Raw genomic sequence first — 23,051 nt, 5'->3', positions numbered from 1 at the left:
TTTGAATCTGTTGTGAATCCTTTTTAATAGATCAAACTGATTAAAGGTGATTCACTCTACTCAGTGGTTTCCAGAGATAGAATCACATGATCTACATTGAACTATGAGTGTTCAGTTTTGGCAGCTGAGGCATTGCTGGCATTTACACAGAATCTCTGTTAGACTAAAAGACACTTTAACACATGGGTGAATGCACACTGGAGACTAATGTACATGAGCAACAGATGTAGTTTCCAACAAAGTCAACAAAGCCGAACCTAGGGTGACTATAGTCTGGTTTACAAAAAGAGGTGGGGATGAGGAGTTTATATCTTAATCCATTAGTTGAATTAGTTGAAGATGGGGCTTATTGGTTAGCATGTTTGCCTCACACCGGCAGGGTTGGGGGTTCGATTCCTGTCGCTGCCCTGTGTGTGTGGAGTTTGCATGTTCTCCCGGTGCTGCGAGGGTTTCCTCCAGGTACTCCAGTTTCCTCCCCCAGTCCAAAGACATGCGTGGTTGGCATGCCCCAAGTGTCCATAGTGTATGAATGGGTGTGTAAATGTCTATGTGATTGTGCCATGTGATAGATTGGCACCCTGTCCAGGGTATACCCCGCCTTGTGCCCCATCCCTCCTGGAACAGGCTCCGGGATCCTCGAGACCCTGAAGGATAAGAAGGAATGGAATGGATGGAATGGATGGATAGATTAGTTGAAGATGAATAACTGAATAATAAGCTCCACCCTGAAATGCATTAAACTTCTCTTTTTACTCACCATTATTCAATGTTATATTAATATCCAACCTAAAAGTAGTAATAGACCACAAATATGATGCCGTTGACTTACGATGAGTGACGGCAGAGACTTGGCTCAGCTAGTTAGCAATTTATGAGATGAAAAGCATGATGGTGTTTTTTTTAGCATGAAAGCACTGGAATCTGATCTTTTTGAGCAGAGTATACAGATGAGGAGGTGAAAGACCTGGACAGATGAAAGCAGTGGTCACCAATCCTGTTCTTGGAGTTCTACTTTCATGCAGGTTTTATCACCAACCAAAATCTAACGCCGGTGTTTTAGTTGATCAAGATCTTCTTAAGGCAAAGATTAAATGGTCAGGTGGGCAACGATTATAGTTGGAGCTAAAGTCTTCAGGAAGGTAGATCTTAGATCTCCAGGACCACTGTTGGAGATGTCTTTCAGAAGAGATAAAGCAAGGGTTGCATCCCACTGGCACCACAATCAGCAGGATGGTGATGGTATATGTTGGTGTTCCACACTATTTGGTTGCTCTGCTGCTTAAAGAGGCTGGTGCACCACAAAGAGCAGATATTTTAATGAAGCTGCAGGAATGTGTCTTCATGTAACCGAAATAAATAAATACACAGCATAAGCTCCTAAGTCATCTTGCCATTTCTGTTTTTATTGACAGTAAATACAACTAAGATGTGTAAATAATGTTCACATCTTACATCATCCACACTAAAGTGCTGTACAGGCTTCGGTATATTGTTTATGTAGTCGGATAACGGAAAGGCACCTCTGAGGTTTGGTGACTCATTGGACATATATAATCCTACACCCTCTCAACAAGCACACTATGGTAGTCATGAGCAATCTCAGCAATCACATTACCCCAGGGAAGGGTAGAACACTGTGAAAGAGAGAACATCAAGGGGAAGGAAGGGGAAGGGGGACAGAAGACAGAATTATTATATAATTCTGCATTCAGCAATAAGTTCTCCACCCTACAATAACTTTCTCTCTCTCTCGCACGCACAGACGCACACACACACACACACACACACACACACACACACACACACACACACAGGGCAGAACATCTAAGCCCATCCTGGCTTTGTTATCAAGTTCCCTAACACCACTGAGACTGTATTTGTGGTTATTGTTGCTAAAAGTACACCAGACGTGGAAGAATATTCGGCCCACCTCACCCATCTTGGGAATTTTACTACTAGCGCATTTCTAGTCCATGTGTTCTTTTAATAATTAATGCATATACCTCCCTGTCTTATTTTGCTGTGTTTGTTTATCAAACTTTTTGGTTGACATAGGGGGAGGATGAGGAGGCTGAAGCCCTTAACACTTTGATCTCAGCTAAGCAGTTTTGAAACAGTTTCTATGGCAATAGAATTTAATGGCTATGAAAAACATGAGGTGCATGCTAAATATGCCCCAGTGGTATTGCCCAGTGCTCTGCTCTGTTCAGGAGACACACTGTGGTCAGATCTAGTTATGAGATTGTTTGTACATGTCATGAATTTAAATGCTGACCGTGTGCTTTGGCTGTGATACCACTGCTGTCTGTGAATCTGTTAAAGGCTGATAAACGTTAGGCCGCAATATTTCTGTGGTTGTCACTGTCAGCAGCACCAGGGTTGTTCCAAGGGTTGTTAGACTTCCAGGAAATCAAAACAATAGTGGATCTGGGCTTAAAAAAAGAATCATTTATGGACATTGGGTATCCTGTGGAGTGATATGCCTTCAGGATTATGTAATCTTATTACAATAATCAAGCTCTTGTAATTGGCGTAGGATACTTTTTGTATCTTTTTATTGACTATAATTTTTATTGCAGGCAGATTGTATAAAAATATGTACAGTATGTGCATCTCCAGTCAAAACCAATTATGGACAATAGTTATGTAGCTGAAGTGAATGAACTGTCAGAACCAGAATTTACACACCATGTGGACAGTGCTGGCATAATTGATATAAAACAACAACAACAACAACCTGAAAACCCCTTCTGGTTTAGGCCATGCCCAGTTCAAGTTTAAATCTGAATACAGATATAGGTATGGATATATGGCACAGTCAACAGATACAGATAGTAGCATTGTGTTACATTACTAGTGTAAGAAATGACTATTAATGCGACCTCTTGAGCACATGTATGTGCTGTGTCTGCTTGTGTGTGCAACTATAGGATGAGCATTTCATGGAAACACTCTGTAAGACTGTAAGCATGTAGAGACACTCCTTTTACTGGGCATGTTAATGCAGAAAGTAATAATGTCTTGTGCAGATGCTGTCAAGGCCAATTCGATGTCAGTTTGATTGTGTTACCATGGACCTGCAAGTTGTTAAAACACACTTAGAAATTTTTTAAAAATTTACTTTGTTGAAAAATGTGCAAATAAGTGCTCAAGGCCTTTGTGTTTGCTCATATCCTACATTCAAGCACTGCTTAAAGCCCTTAGAGACCTGCACAACACCATGGGGTGTTTCCTCACAGTCAGGTCATGAGATGATATCATCATGCTGACATCAGATGGATGATGCAATGCTCCTCGGTAACCTTTCTATTTTTGCTCTCTGTTTTCTAGTGAGTTAAAGTTTGCTTGCATAAAAACACACACATAAATTATTTAACCAAATAATCTTAAAATTGATTAAAAAAATTACAGTGATGTTAATTCTACAGCACAACCACTACCTACATTTACTTATAGCTTTTGATAATAATAATAATAATAATAAAAAACATATTTTCATTGTCATATTAATCTTAGATTATGTAGAATGTCCTACGTACAAATCCCTCTGAATTGGATTTTACTATAGAAATGGTAATATATTAGAGCAAGCACAACTCTTTTTCAACCAGCCCAAAAGGACCCATGTCACACCCGTCTTTGTGCCCCTCAACTGGCTTCCTGTAGTCGCCCACATCAAATTCAAGGCCTTGATGCTTGTGTACAAGACCTTGTATGGAACAGCATCCCCCCTACCTCAACACATTCCTTGAGGTTTATGTTCCCTCTCGCAACCTGCGATCAGTTAACCTGGTAGTGCCTTCTCAGCGAGGTATGAGGTCCCTTTCTAGAACCTTCCAACTGAGTGGTGGAATAAGCTTCCTATCTCAATCCGGTCAGCAGAATCTGTCACTAACTTCAAAAAACTGCTAAAGACCCACTCCTTCTGTGTGCACTTAACTAACCCCTAACTTCCCACTCAAAAAAAAATAAATCTGCACGTACCCTGGCTCTTACACCTCTACTCTTAACACTTTGCTCCTCTAGCACTCAATTAAAAATCTTGTAAGTACTTGTATTGTTCCCTGCTTGACATATTGCTTTGGTTTTATTTCCTAATTTGTAAGTCACTTTGGATAAAAGCATCTTCTAAATGAATAAATGTAAATGTAAATCAATAGCACATCAATAGACTACAGTATAAATCCGTGGTTTGATTTCCAGTCGCCGCTATTATAAAAAGAATTTTTTTTAGAAAACTAATTAACCCTTTTTGCTAATTAGAACTGAGAATTTAACAGCCCAGTGCTAAAATAATATAATATATTATATTATGCTATAATAATTCACTGAACTATTTACTGTATATTGTGTACTGTAAACAGTACAGTGCATCTGTTTTGTATGTTTTTCTGTATTATTTTCTTTCAACTTAAGAATTTCACTCATACATTTATTATTATTATTTTTTTTATCCCTGCACACACTCTATATAAACTGTGATTTGGATAGTACTAAGATTATACAGTACATTTATTCGATTCTATTGAAGATGAGCTGAGTGGGTGGGGCGTACAGGGTCAGGGCGGGACTTTCATAGCAAATGAATTATTAGGAGAGTCGTTTGAAACTGAACCGACTCACAGGCGAATCGTGCATCGTTCCCGACAGTGATCCGGTGAAAGAGTCGATGTGCGGGACGTTGGGGCTGCGCTGAGGAAACGCGGGGTTCAGCACAAAAACAGCGCGTTTGCTTTTTATTGTCTGTACGCGAGATGAACGGTCTTGTAGGGAGGAATAAGTAGAGACCTCTTGTTTTATTTCCTCGTGTTGTTTTCGGACTGGAAACAAAAGGAAGTGGATCTCCAAGTGTTGTCTGTCTCGTCCCAACTTCGGTTAAGAAGAATTCTTCGAGGAGGTGTGACATTCAGAGAGAGAGAGAGAGGGAGGGAGAGAGAGGGAGAGAGAGACTGAGACTGAGTGAGAGAGAGAGTGAGAGAGGTAAGTTTGTGGAAATTTAACATCCAATTTCAACTGTTTATTGGTTATTTGTGCTCCCTTGACTCTTTAAACTTTCTTTCTTTCTATCTATCTATCTATCTATCTATCTATCTATCTATATAATGTATGTATGTGTGTGTGTATATGTGTATATGTGTGTATATATATATATATATATATATATATATATATATATATATATATATATATATATATATATATATATTCCACTTGTGATCCTGCTACTGATAAGAACTGCAGCAGTTGTAAGCTATTCTTTGACTCTTCACTCAGACAGAGACAGCCTTGTTCCCCCTAAGTGTGTCTATAGTTTGCAGATGGAAATAGTGGGGAATTCGGGTCTTTCAGTCTCCATGTTGCACATTAACAGCAGCAGTGTTGGGAGTGATGAGTCACCTGCTCCTCCACTGAATAGATCAATTCCCCAATATTATTCAGACTGGATCACTTTCCCCATAAGCAAATGCTCATACTGGTCCCAATTTCCCAGGAATACTCAGAGGGAAATCTCAATTATGCACTCAGACTGGGGGAAATCCCCATTAACATTAATGAAATGCTCAGACTGGGATCCTGTCCTGGAAAATCAGAAACTCAGACTGGCCCAATCAGGCGCTTTCTCTGGAATTTCAAATACTTAGAGTACTCCATTAATATTCAAACTAGGTCTTTTCCAAGAATATTAAATACACAGACTGATCATTCTCAAACCAGAAAATCGAGTACTCGGATTACCTCAGTAATACCCAAACCAGGTATTTTCCTTGGAAAACAAATACTCAGAACACCCAAATAATATTCAAACCAGGTCCTTTAAAAGAAAATTTAACACACAAAATTTAATACACTAATCTTACTCAACACAGGTCAATTCCTGTTAAATCAAATACTCAGACTGTCCAAAAAATACTCAAACCAGGTCATTTCTCACGAAATGAATTTGTAAGTGCTGGGGCTTGAACCCCTAACCTTCTAATCAGGAACCCAGAGCCTTAATAGTGGGCCAGTTACTCAGTAATACTGAGAATGGGTCACTTCCATTGTAATATTCACATTGGCTCAAATGCAGAGTATTTAAACACACAGACTGGCCCAATTCCACAATAAAATTATTCCCCAACTAAACACCTGAACTTTTAAGTAATAATTGTACTGGACATTTACACCAAAAAAGTTTTTTTTTTTTTTTTTTTTTTTTTTTTTTTTTTTTTAAATAATGAATAACTGAGTAGTCCACAGAGTTGGTCAGTTCCCCTAAAATTGAATGCTAATACTGGGCCACTTTTCAAACACTAATGAGACAGGGTCATTTTTCCTTAAATGTTATTAAATTATACATCTTGAAGCATGTAATTACAAATATTACAGTATTACAGTTACAAAAAGAAATAGATAGAATAAATACAAGAATAAAAGCCTGGAGCTGCTGACAGGTCTTGGAAGTTCAAGGGGTTACTACCTCCTTTGAAAGAAATATACAGCAACAAGAGCTGGAAAAGCACTGAACTGTGCTGGTTTAGTGATTATGGCTCATATCACATGACCTCACCAAAGACCGATGTTATTTTTCTGCATATTCTAAACGATGAAGCCAAACGTTTACTCCCCTGAATAACAAAATGTTCACACGTGGAACAATGTACTGGCCATGATATTGTTTTGCACATCAAGTAAGCTTGATTAACATTCATAAAGAGTATTAAGCAACAGGTTTTATGTCATTAAAATAGGGCTTCACCCTTGTTTTGACGTGTAATAGACATGAATATTGACAATGAGCATGTTGTTGTGTTCTAATGGAGTGTTTGGCCACTTACTTGTCATTCGTAATGTTCATATTAATGGTTTAATGTCACGCTGCTCTTGAGAGAACATGGCAGATGGAGAGCGGTTCACTACACATTAGTATTTTAATTTGTACTAAGAAATGTATTCATATATAAACAGGATGTACTCTTTTGTGGAATTTCGCCTCTTAGTCATTTGTGTGGTTTACGTTTGCATTGCAGCAGTACATGTCAGAAATTAAGCCACAACAGGTTTCACCTTGTACAGCCGTGCGTAGGATGAAATGGAAGGAAGCGAGTTTGCTGTTCATTTGCAAATCTGTCTGAGGGCATGTCAAAGCGAACAAAACGCACTGTAAATGTAAATAAGAAGCAAAAAGTATTGCACGAGAATTGAAAATAAAAAGATGAATGGATGTCTTTTGAGTATATCCCCACTTACTTAGAATCAATCTATTAAGGCTTGACAGCTGTTTACAGTATGTCCTTCAAAACATTTTTTTGTTTTGTTCTTATCACAAATAAAATACCAAAATACATTGTTCATTTCAAGGAGTTCACAGAAACGAGCTTCATCATTCAGTGAATTAAACTCATTCATCCATTTCTCCTCTTGCCTCAGAGAATGCACTACTGAATTTTCTTTCTGCCTTTCTCCTGCAGATATACTCCATCCACTGTAGACAGAAGCGATGCTGGTCTGAGAGCGACATCATGTACGTATGCAGTATAATTAAATCGACTTGGTCCACAGATTCCAGTGTGTCTATTGTAAAAAGCATTATTAGCAGGTTATGGCCGTTCTCCGCAAACACAAACGTGAAAGTGTCTCTTCCAGCCTTCATGTCTTTAACCTCCAAACCAAGTATGAGAGTGCAGATCAATAAAATACTAACCAACATTGATTAAATAGCCTTTAAAATAAATAAATAAATAAAACACTTCTTAGAGCCACTAACTAGCCTATAAAGAAAAGGAAAGAATGGGGGGAAAAACCACAAAAAGTGTAATCATGGATTTTTACAAATGTACACTCGGTCCACACATAACACTTTTACCAAGAGAAAATGTTTTTGGCGTGGTTGGTGATATGTGAAGAAGAAAAAACTGTTTACTTCACTGATTCAATGACACTTCCTGCAGGTAACTGATCAATGTCAGTGAGAGAAAGAAAGCGGGAAAATGAAAGTGGCACACATGCACAGGCACAGAATCCTGAACAAAGGGACTACTGTACATAACAGGATGTATGGATGTAACTGTAACAAATACATTTATTTTATTCATTCTTGAATGAAGTGTCTTCTGTAAGTGTTCACCCCACTTGACCTTTTCAAATTTTGTAGTGTTACAACCTAAAATTGAAATGGACATAATTGGTATTTTTACTATTTGATTTTTATAATATGTATAACGTTTGAAGGTACAAAAAAACAAGGATTTTTTTGGTTGCATGCGTATTCACCCACCTAGTTTAGTATTTGGTAGAACCAAATACTAAACTAGTATTGTATTGTACTAATGTATAAACTACTATACATTAGACAGTATAGAGATACAGATTCTCAATCAGATTGAGGTCAGGGCTTTTGCTGGGCAATGCTAACACCTTCAGATTCTTGTTTTTGAATGACTTGAGTACAGCTTTGGTAGTATGCTGTTGTCCTGTTGGAAGGTAAACCTCTGCCCCATTTCAAATCTTGCAGACTAGAACAGGTTTTCTTCTAGGATTTCTCAGTACTGGCTGGACAGCCTCCTGTAGGTAGAGTCACAGCTGTGCCATAATTGCCATTTTTTGATTAATGGGTTTAATGTTGCTTTCAAGTTGCCTTGATTGATACTTGTCCAAAACTTTTTCCCCCCAGACTTGTCTTGATAACTCATTGGTTGTTTATGGTCTCCTAGGTTATGATGCTGTTTATTTAGGTATGCTCTCTGACAAACTTTAATTGCACACAGGTCAATTCCATTCAGCTAATTATTGGACCTCTGATGGCAACCGGTTGCACTAGACCTAATTTAAGGGATTCACAAACATTCAGGGGGGTTGTTTACTTATGCAATGCCTCACAGAGGCAAAGTCACTTATAAATCCCCGATCAAAAAGTGCTGAAACTTCAACACAAATGCTATGGGGTGGGTTCTGACCTTACTGTACAAAGTCTATAATAAACATGGGTAATAATAATAAGCATACTAGTCATGTACCAATACTACATTTTCATATCAAGATAGTTGCCTAACTTAGACTTCTGACGTTGTATCGTGTTTGTTGAAACACTACATATTTACCAGTCGTTGCCTCATTTGGACAGTTTCCCCAAAAAACAACCTTGGCATGCATCAATATGCTAATTCTCACAATCTGTGTATGTGATATTTGATGCTTTTTACAGCTTGGATAAAACACTGTTAAGGTTAACTCTTGTACTGATGTGTGAGCTACGTAGATGTCAAGTGGCGTTATCTAGCTAAATGTATCTATGGGATTGACATTCATGCACACCTTACAGTATGGACAGCATATATATATATAGCAGGGGCTTAATGAAGAACCTCTCTCAAATAAAAAGAGAGCATTACCTTGCAACAACCACTCACCAACTGCCACTAATGGAAACAATATGACCATTAGGTAGACCCAGATCTCACTGTTAAACCACTGAACAACAACCAGGAAAACCTGTATTTATATAAGTTTGCAAAACAGTCAATGCTAATGGTGCTGAGCACCCATTCCTAATTATCACAATTTTTCTCAATAAAAGTAGATTCCTAGCTAAATCTGACTTGACTACCATTGCAGCATTCCAAAAGATTTGATTTCTGTTTGAATGGACACTTGCTAACATGCCAGGCTAGTTAGTTCACGTGGTTTCTGAGTCTGATTCAGAAATAATTACACTTAATTTTAACAACCCTTAACTAAGAAATCAATTATTGAACTAGAAAATAAAAAAAATGAATATTTTTCTCACAAATAAAAGGGTTGCATTAGTTAATAATTTCTGTCTAGCATTAGTCATAACTGTGCGATTTGACCGATAGGGTGCTATAACATTACAGTTCATTTGATTCACTAAATGCTTATAAATGAATCATGTTTGAGCGAACTTGATATAATTAAGAATGCACACTGAGCAAAGATGATGTAGTTGGATTTTGTTTGCCTTCATGGAAAATTTAATTTGCAAGTAAAAGTATAAAGCCCTGTCAAGTGAAGTCAAGACAAAGTTTATTTATCACTGGCACAGCATGTCAGCATTATAAGGCTTGTGGTGGTACCCAGGTAAATTACTAACATTTAACATCACAAGACCCAAAGTATACAAAACAAACACACCTACACACCCACACAGCAAATTACATTTCTATGTAATGTTGTGGAACATCCATGAGACAAGCCCCTGTTATCACTTGCATTATAATAGCTATTAACTGTCATTTCCTCACTGGCCTTTCCTTTTTCTCTGTTGAAGTTAATAACACAAAAAAGCAGTTTGTCAGGTTACTCAGAAACCAGATAGCCTATGTCCTGAAGACTCTTGAATGTCCTGAAAACTAAGTCCTGAAAGCTTAGTGACTGTTACACAGCACTGACACTGAAGACTGTTTCCATACATGTTAAATAAACATTCCCTTATGCACAAATTTGATATTTGCATAAAGGAGTGTAACGATGCATCCCGATGCAAAGATTTGACTGTGTGCATTGTGGGAGTGTGTGATTCACATTACGGGAATCAGCATTCTATAAATTATGCATCTAATGCAGTTACACTGTTTGACCTCCAGAGGTCTTATGTTATCTGCCCAAAACATAAAGTTAAGTATATAGATCGCTCCAGATCACAACGACTGACACACATTATTGCTTATATTGCTTATATGTACACAACCACATAATAATCATTAAAAAGAGCTCTTCAATAGCTTTTAAACAACCAGCCCTACACCTCTGTGATCTATGGTGCCCAAGAAAGTAATCGCGGAAGTCTGGCATTTTAGCAGCTTTGGAGCTCATTGTTTCAATCTATAATTTTCCCCAGGTCAAAGACTTTGTTAATTGAATCAAATTTCTGGAAGACTTTATACAGTTATTTATTTATTTTTAAGACCTGGAGAACCTTTAGTACATTTCATTTACAACATTAGACCTCTGTTCATCCAATTTTGGATTTATTTACAGACAGAAATGCACAGATTTGAATCGTTGTAAGATTCAGAAATAAAAACAAAGGAGTTTTTTTTTTTTTCAGTCATCACTTTTCTTCATTCAAATTTTGTTCAGAATATTCCGAGAATCAACCTAAATCAAACGGTCAAGCCAGTCTCGTGAATCGAATCAAATTGTGACTGGAGTGCATCATTACATCCCTATTTACATATCATATTTGTAAAATAGCAATGTTTTTATTCATTTATCATTAGGATTAGAGTGTGTCGATTGTCCATCGTACAAGTCACTGCTACCATAGAAACGATAACATATTAGACCTTCTGACCAATCAGATTCAACTGTGCTGTGTATAAGTGGAAACATGTCAAAGTATTGTAATGTTCTAAAATAGAGTGTACAGGAAAGTGACTATAGACGTACAATGGACGTTGTAAAAACACAACCCGAGCCTTAATCTTTCTAACTGTTCATACAAATTGAGTCAAGGGAAGTTATTACAAATGTATGAGTGTGAGATGTTGGTTTTATTAAAAAGTATGCTTTTAATATGTGTGAACTAAGGAGTTTAGTCCAATTTCCTTGCATGGAGATGAAAGTTGTGTCGCTGTTAATTGCTTTCAGAGACATGTTAATGCAGCATCATGCCATCACGGTTCATCTGTGCATCTGGAAGATTGCAGTTTGACTTTGCAGTAGGCAATGGCTTATGGGCTTGAACACTGCTGAGGCTGTAGCAGGATTAATGGACCATTTGAACTTTGCAGCCCTGTGAGTGACTAAAGCAATGACAGAACCCAGTCATAATGTGCGTACCCCAGTGCTTTATCCCCCCACCACGAAAAAGGTTGACTCATGCCTTTAGTCGTTTAACAGATGCTTACTCCTTTCCAGGTTTTTCTTCATAAGGCTATTTGTCATCGTGAACGTCTTCACCGCTTTACATGGTGAGTGTTTGGCCTGTGTCCAAGTTTTACTCACATAGCACAAACATTTAGTCATCGACATTCTGCCTGTTCTACCATAAACGTAGATGAGGCGGTACATTCTTGTTAGGAAAATGATCATATCATGAAGCTAGAAGATATCACTATGATACACGGTCATAGAAATGCATCCCAATAGAACTGCCAGCGAAACAGTAGTGTTGCATGAAAAAAAAAAAAACAGAGGCTAAACCGAGTTTAACATCTATTAAAATGATTTATTCAACACCGATTTATTTTTGAAAGATTCAGCACAACATTTTAACATCATGCCAGCCGCATTTCCGTCAGTTTGTAACTGTTATTCATAAATTAAATTAAAAAATGCTATTTATCACAATATTGAAATTAATATTTCGTATTGTCTAGGCTTGCGGGTTGTTGTGCTTTCTCTTCTTTCCTGTGTTGTGGTGATGCAGGCATAAAAAAAACAGCAGTCCATTCGCAGCTATATCAGCTATTCGCTGATGTCGAATGGAGAGAGAAAGAGAGAATAGGACCTGCTTGTACACACTGCTTAAACATAGTTTAACAGTAGATATGTATTAAGAAATCTAAGAAAAGTCGCAGGCATTTCTATTAATGTTTTTTGAAGACTTCATTTAGGAAAGTATAACCATGATATTGTTTTTGTATTTTTAAGATATACTTTTTTTATTATTATTATTTACTAACAATGTTTAGCCGTGTGAGTTTTGAAAAAAAAAAAAAAAACAGGTTACAGTGGGCACAGGCTCACTGAAATTGGACCGTTGATGATTGGAAAAAGACCAGGCAATGTTTTTCCCGAGGTTCAACTCGCAATAGGTGAGCCTCTGCCCACTATAGCCTGTGCCACAGCGTTTGGTAAGTATGTTGTGTATTTTTCTCACCACGGATGTACAGAGTGGTTATTTGAGTTACTGTAGCCTTCACATCAGGCTGAACCAGTCCTCTCTCACGAATGAGGCGTTTTCCACCCATAGAACTGCTGCTCACTGGATGTTTTTTATTTTTTGCACCATTCTGTGGAAACTCTAGAGACTGTTGTGTATGAAAATCAATGGAGATCAGCCATTTTTGAAATACCCAAACCAGCTTGTCTGGCACCAGCAACCAGAGATTATGATTTTTTTCCCCCATTCTGATGTTTGACCATTCTGAGCATTATCTGAAGGTCATGAACTGTATCTCCATGATTGTCTGACTGGATAATTGCATGAATTCAGGTGTGTATCCGGATCTGCAGTGGAGAGCTCAGCTGTGCTGTGCACTGACTTCCAATGGGAACGCCAGTGAGGCAGGCGCTAGCTCCAGCGTTCACAAACAGAGTCTCAGTCACGTCAACAGCCTTCACAAGTATCGGTGCCACATCCAAAACTCCACAAATACCACGGAGGATTCCAGTGTATCTCAAGATGTCTCTGGTAGTCTTCACTTACTGCATGTTTATCTGTAAAGGTTTTTTTATTTTATTTTTTAGGCCAATTAAAAATTTAAGGCTGTTGGATGTTTAACGGCTCATCAGTTCAACAGCCTCACAACAGTTGGTTTAATGAACTCTCTAAGCCAAGTCCAGACTCCTTAACTTTTACTGCTTAGATGTACTACTACTGCAGTATATATTACATTGGAACTGGTATTTTATGTTAGTGTAGTTGTAGAAAACAGTTTCAGAAATGTGGAAATCACAAAATGACCTAGGTAGCAATGCAATCTTTAATCCTGACATAACAGTTATGTCATTTTTAACCATGGGGGTGGTCATCACCTGGTAGTTCAAGCTGGTCTTGAAGCTCTTATTTGTTCGGATGATGCTTCTCTCAGCCACCTGTCCGAGATACCAAGCTGGCGGACATGAAAGCAGTGAATTATTAGGTTTAATCATCAAATCAATAGTTATGATCATCAATTCTCATTACTTCCCCACTCAGTTCTAGACTTGTAAGACAGCTGCATTATAAAACTATTATATGAGTGAGTAGATTTATGGACTGTCTTTATAAGACAGAGCTCTGCATGTACAATGATGTAATAAGAAAACTGAATCTCTGTAATAGTTAGTAGCTCAATTTTTTTTTTTAAACAACATGCACAGAATAAGCAGTGCACATTTGAAATAATTGAATTACATTAGGAAAAAATGTGAGGTTCTGAGCAGAATATTAAGTGTAAAAGAATATTTTCTCGATTCCCGTTTAGCCTGTATGTGTACGCACTGTAATGAAGCTTTGTTTAAACTAACTTGATTAAAAAGGTCTTGCTGAGCGTGTGACTAACTGGCTTGAGCTGTCTTAACAAATGACAGCATTAAAGAGATAAACATTGACCGAATCTCATTCCAGAAAACATCCGTCTGGACATCCGTTGCTGGCTGGAAGACAATCAAGCAAATGTAATTTGTTATCTAAAACCCCAAAGACCAACAGCAACGGACACCGGTCAGCTGATTATTAGCCTGCGGTGAGTAGCGTGAGTCTTCTGTTTGTCTACATTTCCTCTAAGTCTTTAACCTGTAGGCTGAAATAATAATGTAATTGTGTTTGCAAGATATAGCTCAGAGGTGGAACACATCAATGAACCTACTTCATAAGCATACACGGATTGGTGACCGACAATGTTCATAGTTTGGCTTTTTTTTTTTTTTTTTTATTTTAAATTTAGACACTCTTATTTTTCAGTGCTAAAAACATAGGTCCATATTTCTCACCCCCGCATGGCAGTTTAGTGAAATTGGGGTATAAATCACATATCAAATGTAGGCATTTGTAGGAAAGTAGTCTCCTGTGATGTACAGTACTTGTGAGGAATGAGAATTTGATAAAAGGCAGTTAATAAAAATAGTCATTAGTTATTAAATTTCACACATCCAGGTGATACTGGTTTTCTGCTTTTCTGTGTCAGACTGGACTCGGATACGCTGTCAGATGAAACGAACATCACTACTCGGGTGCAGTGTCCTGGCGAAGATGAGATCACATGCTCCTTTGGCCTTCATACCAACGATGTCTCGTTCTCATTGTCTGTTCGTGGAGTTCTCAGTGGCCGTCCTTTACTGACACCCGAGATGCACATCAGCACTGACCTGCTGCGTAAGTTTCACATAAACGTTTTTCCATATAATCCCTGTTAATTGACTGTACTAAACTTCACCTTGGATTCTTTGCTAATCGTTTCACAATATATCATATAAAACCAAATGAAAGTAATAAACACAGCGACATTGTCAGAAATTCCTCTTTCGCAGTGTGTGTTTGTTTTTGTATTTCTTTAAAATCTTTACGTCTGATCAGCATTTTCTTTTTCCTGTTTCCATGTTCTGGGTTTTTTTATTTTTTTATTTATTTATTTTTTACTCTTGCCTGTTTTGACCTTGTTTATTAAAAATCGTACTTTACTGCTGCCTTCCTGTGTAGTGAGGCATGGTATGTGATATGATTTTGATTTACGTATGCACCCTGATAAAACATGCTGAGCGCCTGTACTTGCATCCTGCCTCATTCGCCTCATGGTACAGATACATTGTGAGGAACACTGAAGTACACTGGGCATGAATGTATGAGAGTGAGCTAAGACTATAGTACGATAATTTGATGGAAATGCAATCTTTGCTACCAAACAATTCCTAGACACCTACATGCTAATTAATCTAAAGCTCCTAAGCGTTCCTCTTTTAACATTCCTGGCTTTCTGGGGATAAATGTATATAAATATGATTTCTCTCCTGTTAATTATATTTATCCCTTATAAGAATTTAGGAGAAGGAGGTTTCTATTCTAAGCTTTTATGTCTTTGATGCACTTCTTTGTTTTGAAGAGTTGTCCTGCTAAATCTGGCCGAACTGAAATACTCGAGTAAAAGTGAAAAACAAGTGTAATGTGTGATGTGATGCATGATAAGATGCTACAAAGTAACAGCAGGGTATACTCACTGTGCGTTCAAGTCCTCCTGGATGTTCGGATTTACGAGTTGGGAAGTCGCAATTACGACGTCAGGTGCGTTCAAGTCACTTCGGTCGGAGCACGATGGCGGTATTAGTTCTCTTAATTAAGTGCAAAAACATACAGCAAGGGTTTTTAACTCTACTTCTAGAAAATGAAGAACAAAGAATGTGCATCAGGTGTGTTTTGCTTTTTAAAAAAAAAAAAAAATGTTTTTAATCAATTTGTGAAGCCACTGTAACCTTTATTGTTATATATTATATCGTAATTGTACAATGCTGTCGTATTTTGTGCAGGCAATTAACTTGTTTTATTGTAAATGAAAAAGCAAACACATCATAACTGAAATCAGCTTCTTCGACGAGTAAACATTCAATTTCAACAAATTTACCAATGCTACATCCATTGATTCCACCATGTTTTCTTACTGACCCGCCCCCAACTCGGAAACTCGCGCACAAAGAAAATCCACCTGTAATTATGACTTTGTGGTGGCTTTCATGTGCGCTCAACTTGTAAATGCGATCTTTCCGACATGACTTGAACACACCATCAGACATACTAATCAAGGAATAACACAGCACTGGCGAACACAATCAGGTAACAAAAACACCGACAGGACAGGATCAGAGACACATGGCGTTGGTCACCATGGGAACCACTAGGCCAGGGTGAAAACTGTGTCCTGTAGTAGCTGGATATATAAAAAAAAAAAAAAACAGGAGTGTGCCTTAACCAGATCCTAAAGGGACACAATACTGCAATTTTTATTTTCTGAAGTATCTCCATTAACAGACAAGAACTTTTCTAAACTGACTATTTTATTAAAATATATTTCATGTTCACTAATGTGATACTGATATTACACACACTATTAAGTATGCTGCTCCCTGTAGCATTCTCAGAGGCTAGTGTTCACATCTGCATCAACAGGAAAAAATATTTAATTTTTTTTTGATAAAGCTTTGCCTGTAAGAAGCTGTGACTCCTGCCCAGGTCGTTTTGACAGTTACGCGGTTAGAAAAATGCCTGATGTTCTTGTTTGTGACATTTTAAACAATCTTCGTTAGTTATCAGCGGCTTTTGATCTCATTAAGTAATTTGGGGTTGTAATATGACACTAATTTGATCGCTGTTTGATTTTGCTCCCTATTCTTATTCAATAAATGAATGATGATGCACAACATCATCTTTCCTAAAGCTGCACTTTAGGGCATTTTGAGATAACAACAGGAAAAATATTGACTTTTATCTGTAAATCTGAATAACTAAATTGTTGAGAGAATATGCTATGTTGGCTCGCAATCACTTTTTATGGATCGCAGACATTATGAACTTATTGTACTTGGGCAGATTTGAGGTGCTGGAGGTATTTAGGGTTGCTTGTGAAACCATGATAACCATGTAGATTTCTACTGATAGGAAAAACATTTGTATGCAAAGGGTGTGTGCTCAAATCAGTGCTCTTTACACTGCAGCCTGATGACAAATGTACAGACAGCCATTTTCCACTCAAACAGTTTACTGCAAAGTGAGACTGATAAGACGAGGTGGATGGAGGTGATTAACCGTAACCAACCACACGTGATGGTCTGAAGCCTGTAAAGACCACGCAGTATGCAGAATTAAACCAATCTACGCAGCTGTGGACTTAGACACTTCCTCCAACACAAGAGTTTTCAGACAAAGACATATCATCTTGTCACATAATAAAAGGTTATAGTAATAATAATTAGTCTGAAATACAGAGTTGACCGGGATAAAGTCGAGTGTGAGTGTGCTAATGTTCGTGTTTCTAAGTTGTAAGATATACTGTAGGTATCAAGTTACCATCTGCTCAAATTAGGCACACAAAAGCACAAAGGTGGACTCGTGTTGTTATAATATTTCCTGAGTGACCTCTCTTCACAGGGAAGCCAGACACACCACTTCATCTGCGGTATAATGTAACTACTGAGGGTGAGGTGATGATCGCCTGGAATGACTCACGAAATAATAAACACCCACTTCACTACGAGCTCCGCTACTCACCTAACACTTCTCTCACACACTGGGAGGTGAGTCAAATCAGCAACAATAGCAATAACATTGTTGTATTCATGACTTTTCTTCAGATTTTCTGCTTCTGATTTTTGTTCTTTATTGTGATGCACTTGTAGAGAATTAGTTCTAAAATTTCACACACTGATTTTAAATACTGAAACCTGTGTTGTGCGTTTCATTGTGTGTGTGTGTGTGTGTCTGTGTTAGGTGCTTAATGTCCAGCATCCTTGGGTGTCTTTGAACGAGCTCACTTCTGGAGTCAGATATACAGTTCAGGTGCGGTGTAAGACCCTCCATCACCTTCATTACCGGAGTGAGTGGAGTGACTGGAGCCAGCCGTTCTACCTCACACTTGATGGTATGGATGCTGTGACACAGTAGCCTCGCAGTTGCCACCCTTTCTAAAACTCATGAGTTCTTTTCCTTTTCCTAGCTTACAATTTATTCAAGAGTATTCCTGCTCAAATATTATTGCATTCATTATAACATTCAACCTTTTAGACTGAGGCTTCTCCCCGAGCTTTGGGGGTTTCCTCCAGGTACTCTGGTTTCCTCCCCAGTCCAAAGACATGCATTGTATGCTGATTGGCGTTTCCAAATTGTCCGTAATGTGTGAATGTGTGTGTGATTATGCTCTGTGAGGGGTTGCGATCCCGTCCAGGGTGTCCCCCACATTGTGCCCCAAGTCCCTGGGGATAGGCTCCACACTCCCCACAACCCTGTGTAGGATAAGCAGTACATAAAATGGATGGATGGCTGGATGGATGGATAATATGTTCAAGGTTAGCCATTATTCTACAACGATGCCTAATTTTGCTATCCTAGCTAATCCTGCCTCTATATGTCCACCCTGTTAGGTTCCACCTTATTCTTCTTAACAAAGTGAAATAAACACAAAATGCTTGCATTGTAAAGGCCTTAACAAGATTTAGAAAACCCTTGAGATTCAAAAGGCAATGCATACAAGACATGGCACAAGTAATAACAATATAATATCTATTGGTAATAGTAATGTAATGTATGTATTTATGACTGGAGCGCCATGAAAAATTAAAATAGTATACCTTTTTTTCTTCTTCTTCTTCTTCTTTTTTTGCAGTGTTCTGAGCATTGAGGCTCTGAAATGTACTCTTGTCCATTAGTTAATTTAGTTGGAAAAGAGTAGTTCTGTACCATTGTACTACTTATCCATCAAGTCCATTAAGTTGTTGTTGTTATTATTATTATTATAATTCTATTGGGCTTTTTGGCTGTGTTCTGTAAGTGATGGAGTGCTCTTTATGCATGTTTTACTTCAATAGCCCATATTGTATCTGAGCACTGAATCTTGCTTTAGCTATTTAACAGACCATATATGGTGTTTGTTGTGCTGTAGTCCTTCATTATACTGACTTGCTAGAAATAGCAGTTGTTTGTCTGATGTGGTCACTTTTGGGTTCACCAATCCAGTTTTTTTTTTTGTGAAAGAGCTTTTACATTTTGTGAAAAAACCTCTTATTAAAAGTCTCTATGAATTTAACATTGAACATTGCCTTGCAAAATCTCACAGGATTCACAGGTCTACCAAGTCTAACCATTGGGACCAGATGAGTCAGCTGTATGCCCAATAAGAGTGCTAGCTCTAAGTGTGTGTGTGTGTGTGTGTGTGTGTGTGTGTGTGTGTGTGTGTGTGTGTGTGTGTGTGTGTGTGTGTGTGTGTGTGTGTGTGTGTGTGTGTGTGTGTGTGTGTGTGTGTGTGTGTGTGTGTGTGTGTGTGTGTGTGTGCTCATTTAGCTTTCTTTATAGATTTTCAGCTTTGTTTCAGATGGCTTGTAGCAATTGTTGGTGTTTATAGACACCAACAATATATTGTTTATAGAGATACAACATGACTTAATGTTCTCATAAGTAGAGGGAGTGCTTAGCACAAACAGTGACTCAATTTACTTGTGATAGAGTTTCTTCATTAACTGCAAACTTGAGTAAAGCAATGTGAGTTAAGATATCTGGCTAGGAATAAAACAATTATCTGTTATACATGCTTTATTATAGTATATTTTTGTACACAGGTAAAAGGATGTGTAATTTACGACCCTGAAGGATGATAAGCGTTATAGAAAATGGATGGATGGATGGGTGTGTCTTTGTGTCTCCTGCCTTAGGCCAATCACCAGACAACACTGTTGTAAATAATTCTAAAAACTTTTTGATGTGCTGCCCATAGACTACAGTGTAGGACAGAAATAAATAATTGTGGGGAATTTTTGGATTAGTAGTCCAGCATATTGTATGTGAAATGAAGCAATAAGTATTTAATGTACAGAATGTCAACTTTAGTTTGAGGTGTATCGAAATTGGATAAGCCATTCAGCTGTGTCTAAATTGGATATGCCAGACAGGTGTATCTATATTGGATAAGCCATACAGGTGTATCTATATTGGATAAGCCATACAGGTGTATCTAAATTGGATAAGCCATGCAGGTGTATCTAAATTGGATATGCCATATAGGTGAGAGGATAAGCCATACATTCAAGATATACAGACAAGTTATAAAGGCAGAATAGGTTATTAGCACAAAAATAAAACTATAGTGACACTCCACTGCTGTCATGTAAAGTAGCAGGGTAGGTAATGCACAAACTTGTGTTTTTTCAAATGTAGTGTGTAGTTTTGAAATGGAGAGGTAATAGAATTGACGTCTTAGTAGCAATGCAATGGGGATATACAGCTATTACTACCACAGAAACTTATCATTGCTGGTGTTTGTCAGTGCACTGAGTCACAAGATTTAATGTTTTGTGTGTATGGATGCGGTTACAGCGGATGCAGTTCCAGTGGGTTGGTCTGTTTCATTAAGATGATGGCCCTTGGGACAAAGCTGTTTTTCTGTGCACGAGTAGATGTTCCTGTACTGCTTCTGGATGGCAGGAGGGTAAACAAATGGTGGCAGAGTTAAGTGGGATTTCTGGAGATGTTTGTTGCTTTGTGTAGCAACATGATTCATAGATGGACTCCAAGGCTGGGAGATGATGACTTTGAGTGCTGCACTGTAAAACCAGAGAAGTTCATTTAACTCCAAAAATTTGCAGAAACTAATTACCTCAAACATTTTAAGTTGATAAATCAATTTCTTTAAGCCAAATACACTTAAATATAACAAAAATGTAACTAAAACTTGTTATATTTAAGTGTATTTGGCTTAAAGAAATTGATTTATCAACTTAAAATTTTTGAGGTAATTAGTTTCCTCAAATTTTTTGGAGTTAAATGAACTTCTCCGGTTTTACAGTGAGTGTGTGCTCGCCATGTTTCCTGTTAAAGTCCATCGCAACTTTGCAACAGCTTCCATTATTTAAATACTTTTTCTTCTTTTTTCAAAGGAATTCTTAAAGGCTATCTGGAAAAAAAAACCTATAATATAAACTAAGTATTAAAAATATTGGAAGACATATTGCTAAAAAGTGTTTGTGGACACCCTGTACAAAAACATTGGATTGATCTGCCTACTTCTTGACTCCAATACCTATCCATCCCTATGTCCATCTCCAAGAATTGATAGTGGTTGGTGTGTTCACCAAAGTTAGTTCAGGATCTAGCTAGCTATATTTCCATCATCTTATTGTGTGAGTACTTATGACAGATTGTTACACATGCAAAATATTGATGCAGTTATTGATCTAGACCGTTTATCCATTTATAACACAAATCAATGCGCATTACCCATCCAGGAAAAAAACAAATTTCGTGGCCAACCTCATCCACTTCATGGTCAGCAAGTTTTGCTGGAAAAGCAGCTCCAAATTTACATTTCTTTCATTTTGTTTCATTCATTCATTCATTCATTTATTTATTGAGATCGTGTAATTTTTTTCCCTATAGCAATACTACCTGCCAATGCTGGCCATTAAACACCATGTCTGTATTACTGAGTAGTAAAGATAAAGGCTACAGCTTGACTGACAGTAGACACTCAGTATGTGCATTAAAATGTGTTCAATACATATATTTTAAATGCACTGTTTCAATAATTATGTCTAATTGTTTGCCCCAGGTAGTTTAATTTTATATGTAATAATAAGACCATTGATATGACACATTAAGATGCTTCTGTACAATTCTGAAATCATCGTCCTGTTGCTCTTTCCACTCAAATCATCAGGAAAAGATTGATGAGCGTTTCACTTCCACTGAAGCCATAAATACTCATGGCAGCGAGGACAGGATGTGTTGGTGTGCTTTAAATCATGCACTTTCCATCAGGTGATTTAAAAAACAATCTCATCTGTAGTCTCATCTCATCAAAATCTCTAGAAGACTAGAAGCCTTACAAAACAAGATTTTAGTGAAAAAAAAATAAGTAAATAATACAAAATCAGTCGAGCAGATCAAAGGGAACAGTCCAGAGAGCTGTGGAGCAAATGACATCAGCATAAGTACACGGCTCATAAATTCGGTCAATGAATGGGAGAAAAACACAGGATATAAAAGGAAGGATGGTGAGGAGTGACAAAAGACGTGACATCCGCATGCTCTTTATAGACCTTTTTAGCTTTTTCCTTTTTTGAGTGTAACATGGTTTGCTTGCGGATTCTATCATGTAGTAAACCCTCAGGTTGATCTATTCTTCTCTTTATGGTCTTTTTACAAGCTCACTTTCCTGATAAAAAATTTTCTTCTGCTTGGTGCATTGTTCACCTGAGACAGAAGTGTCTGACAAATTGCATGCTGAACTCCTTGCCTGTCAGTCATGCTCCTGCCTTTCTCAGAAATACAAACATTATAGAGTCCCCTGTTAAATGACCAACTTTGCCAGATACTATTATTGTAGAGGAAAAATAATGCAATTTATATCTGCTACAAAAAATGGTAAGGAAATTAAAGAAGTAAATCTGTGACCTGCTTTTCCAAGAGGGACAACTTGACATCTGATCTGTTTCTGGCTTCTCAAACAAGTAGATAAGAAAAAAATAAAATCATTGGCTTACTTATTCATGGGACCCTGAAATGAGGATACAGCATGTAATTGCATGCCGTTATAGTTTAATATAGCAAATTGCATGAAAGGGGTCTAAAATCTATAAAAAAAAATAATAAATAAATGTAAATAAATGACAGCTTTATCTTTACACGCATTGAGCATTTAGTGCACTCACAG

General features: G+C 37.6%; 1 protein-coding gene across 5 annotated transcripts in view; it reads left to right on the top strand.

The window, feature by feature from the left end:
- lepr (leptin receptor) overlaps nucleotides 1-23,051 on the top strand; it is a 59,674-nt gene that overhangs the window by 17,073 nt on the left and 19,550 nt on the right. The window contains exons 1-9 of one of the 5 annotated variants that reach the window (XM_017480262.3): nucleotides 4,575-4,980; nucleotides 7,452-7,504; nucleotides 11,590-11,736; nucleotides 11,860-11,912; nucleotides 13,160-13,357; nucleotides 14,276-14,393; nucleotides 14,835-15,022; nucleotides 17,783-17,928; nucleotides 18,122-18,272. In XM_017480262.3, coding sequence (XP_017335751.1) covers nucleotides 11,675-11,736; nucleotides 11,860-11,912; nucleotides 13,160-13,357; nucleotides 14,276-14,393; nucleotides 14,835-15,022; nucleotides 17,783-17,928; nucleotides 18,122-18,272 — 916 coding nt within the window. In that variant the 5' untranslated portion in view covers nucleotides 4,575-4,980; nucleotides 7,452-7,504; nucleotides 11,590-11,674. Of the gene's footprint in view, nucleotides 1-4,574; nucleotides 4,981-7,451; nucleotides 7,505-11,589; nucleotides 11,774-11,859; nucleotides 11,913-13,159; nucleotides 13,358-14,275; nucleotides 14,394-14,834; nucleotides 15,023-17,782; nucleotides 17,929-18,121; nucleotides 18,273-23,051 lie in introns of those variants that run through there. The other 4 variants (XM_017480264.3, XM_047158461.2, XM_017480263.3 and 1 more) reach the window with 4 other exon arrangements.

The sequence above is a fragment of the Ictalurus punctatus genome, chromosome 11 (assembly GCF_001660625.3).
Source record: "Ictalurus punctatus breed USDA103 chromosome 11, Coco_2.0, whole genome shotgun sequence".
Taxonomy (NCBI): Eukaryota; Metazoa; Chordata; class Actinopteri; order Siluriformes; family Ictaluridae; genus Ictalurus; species Ictalurus punctatus.
The sequence above is the reverse complement of the archived record's forward strand: the minus strand, read 5'-3'. Positions and strand labels throughout refer to the sequence as shown.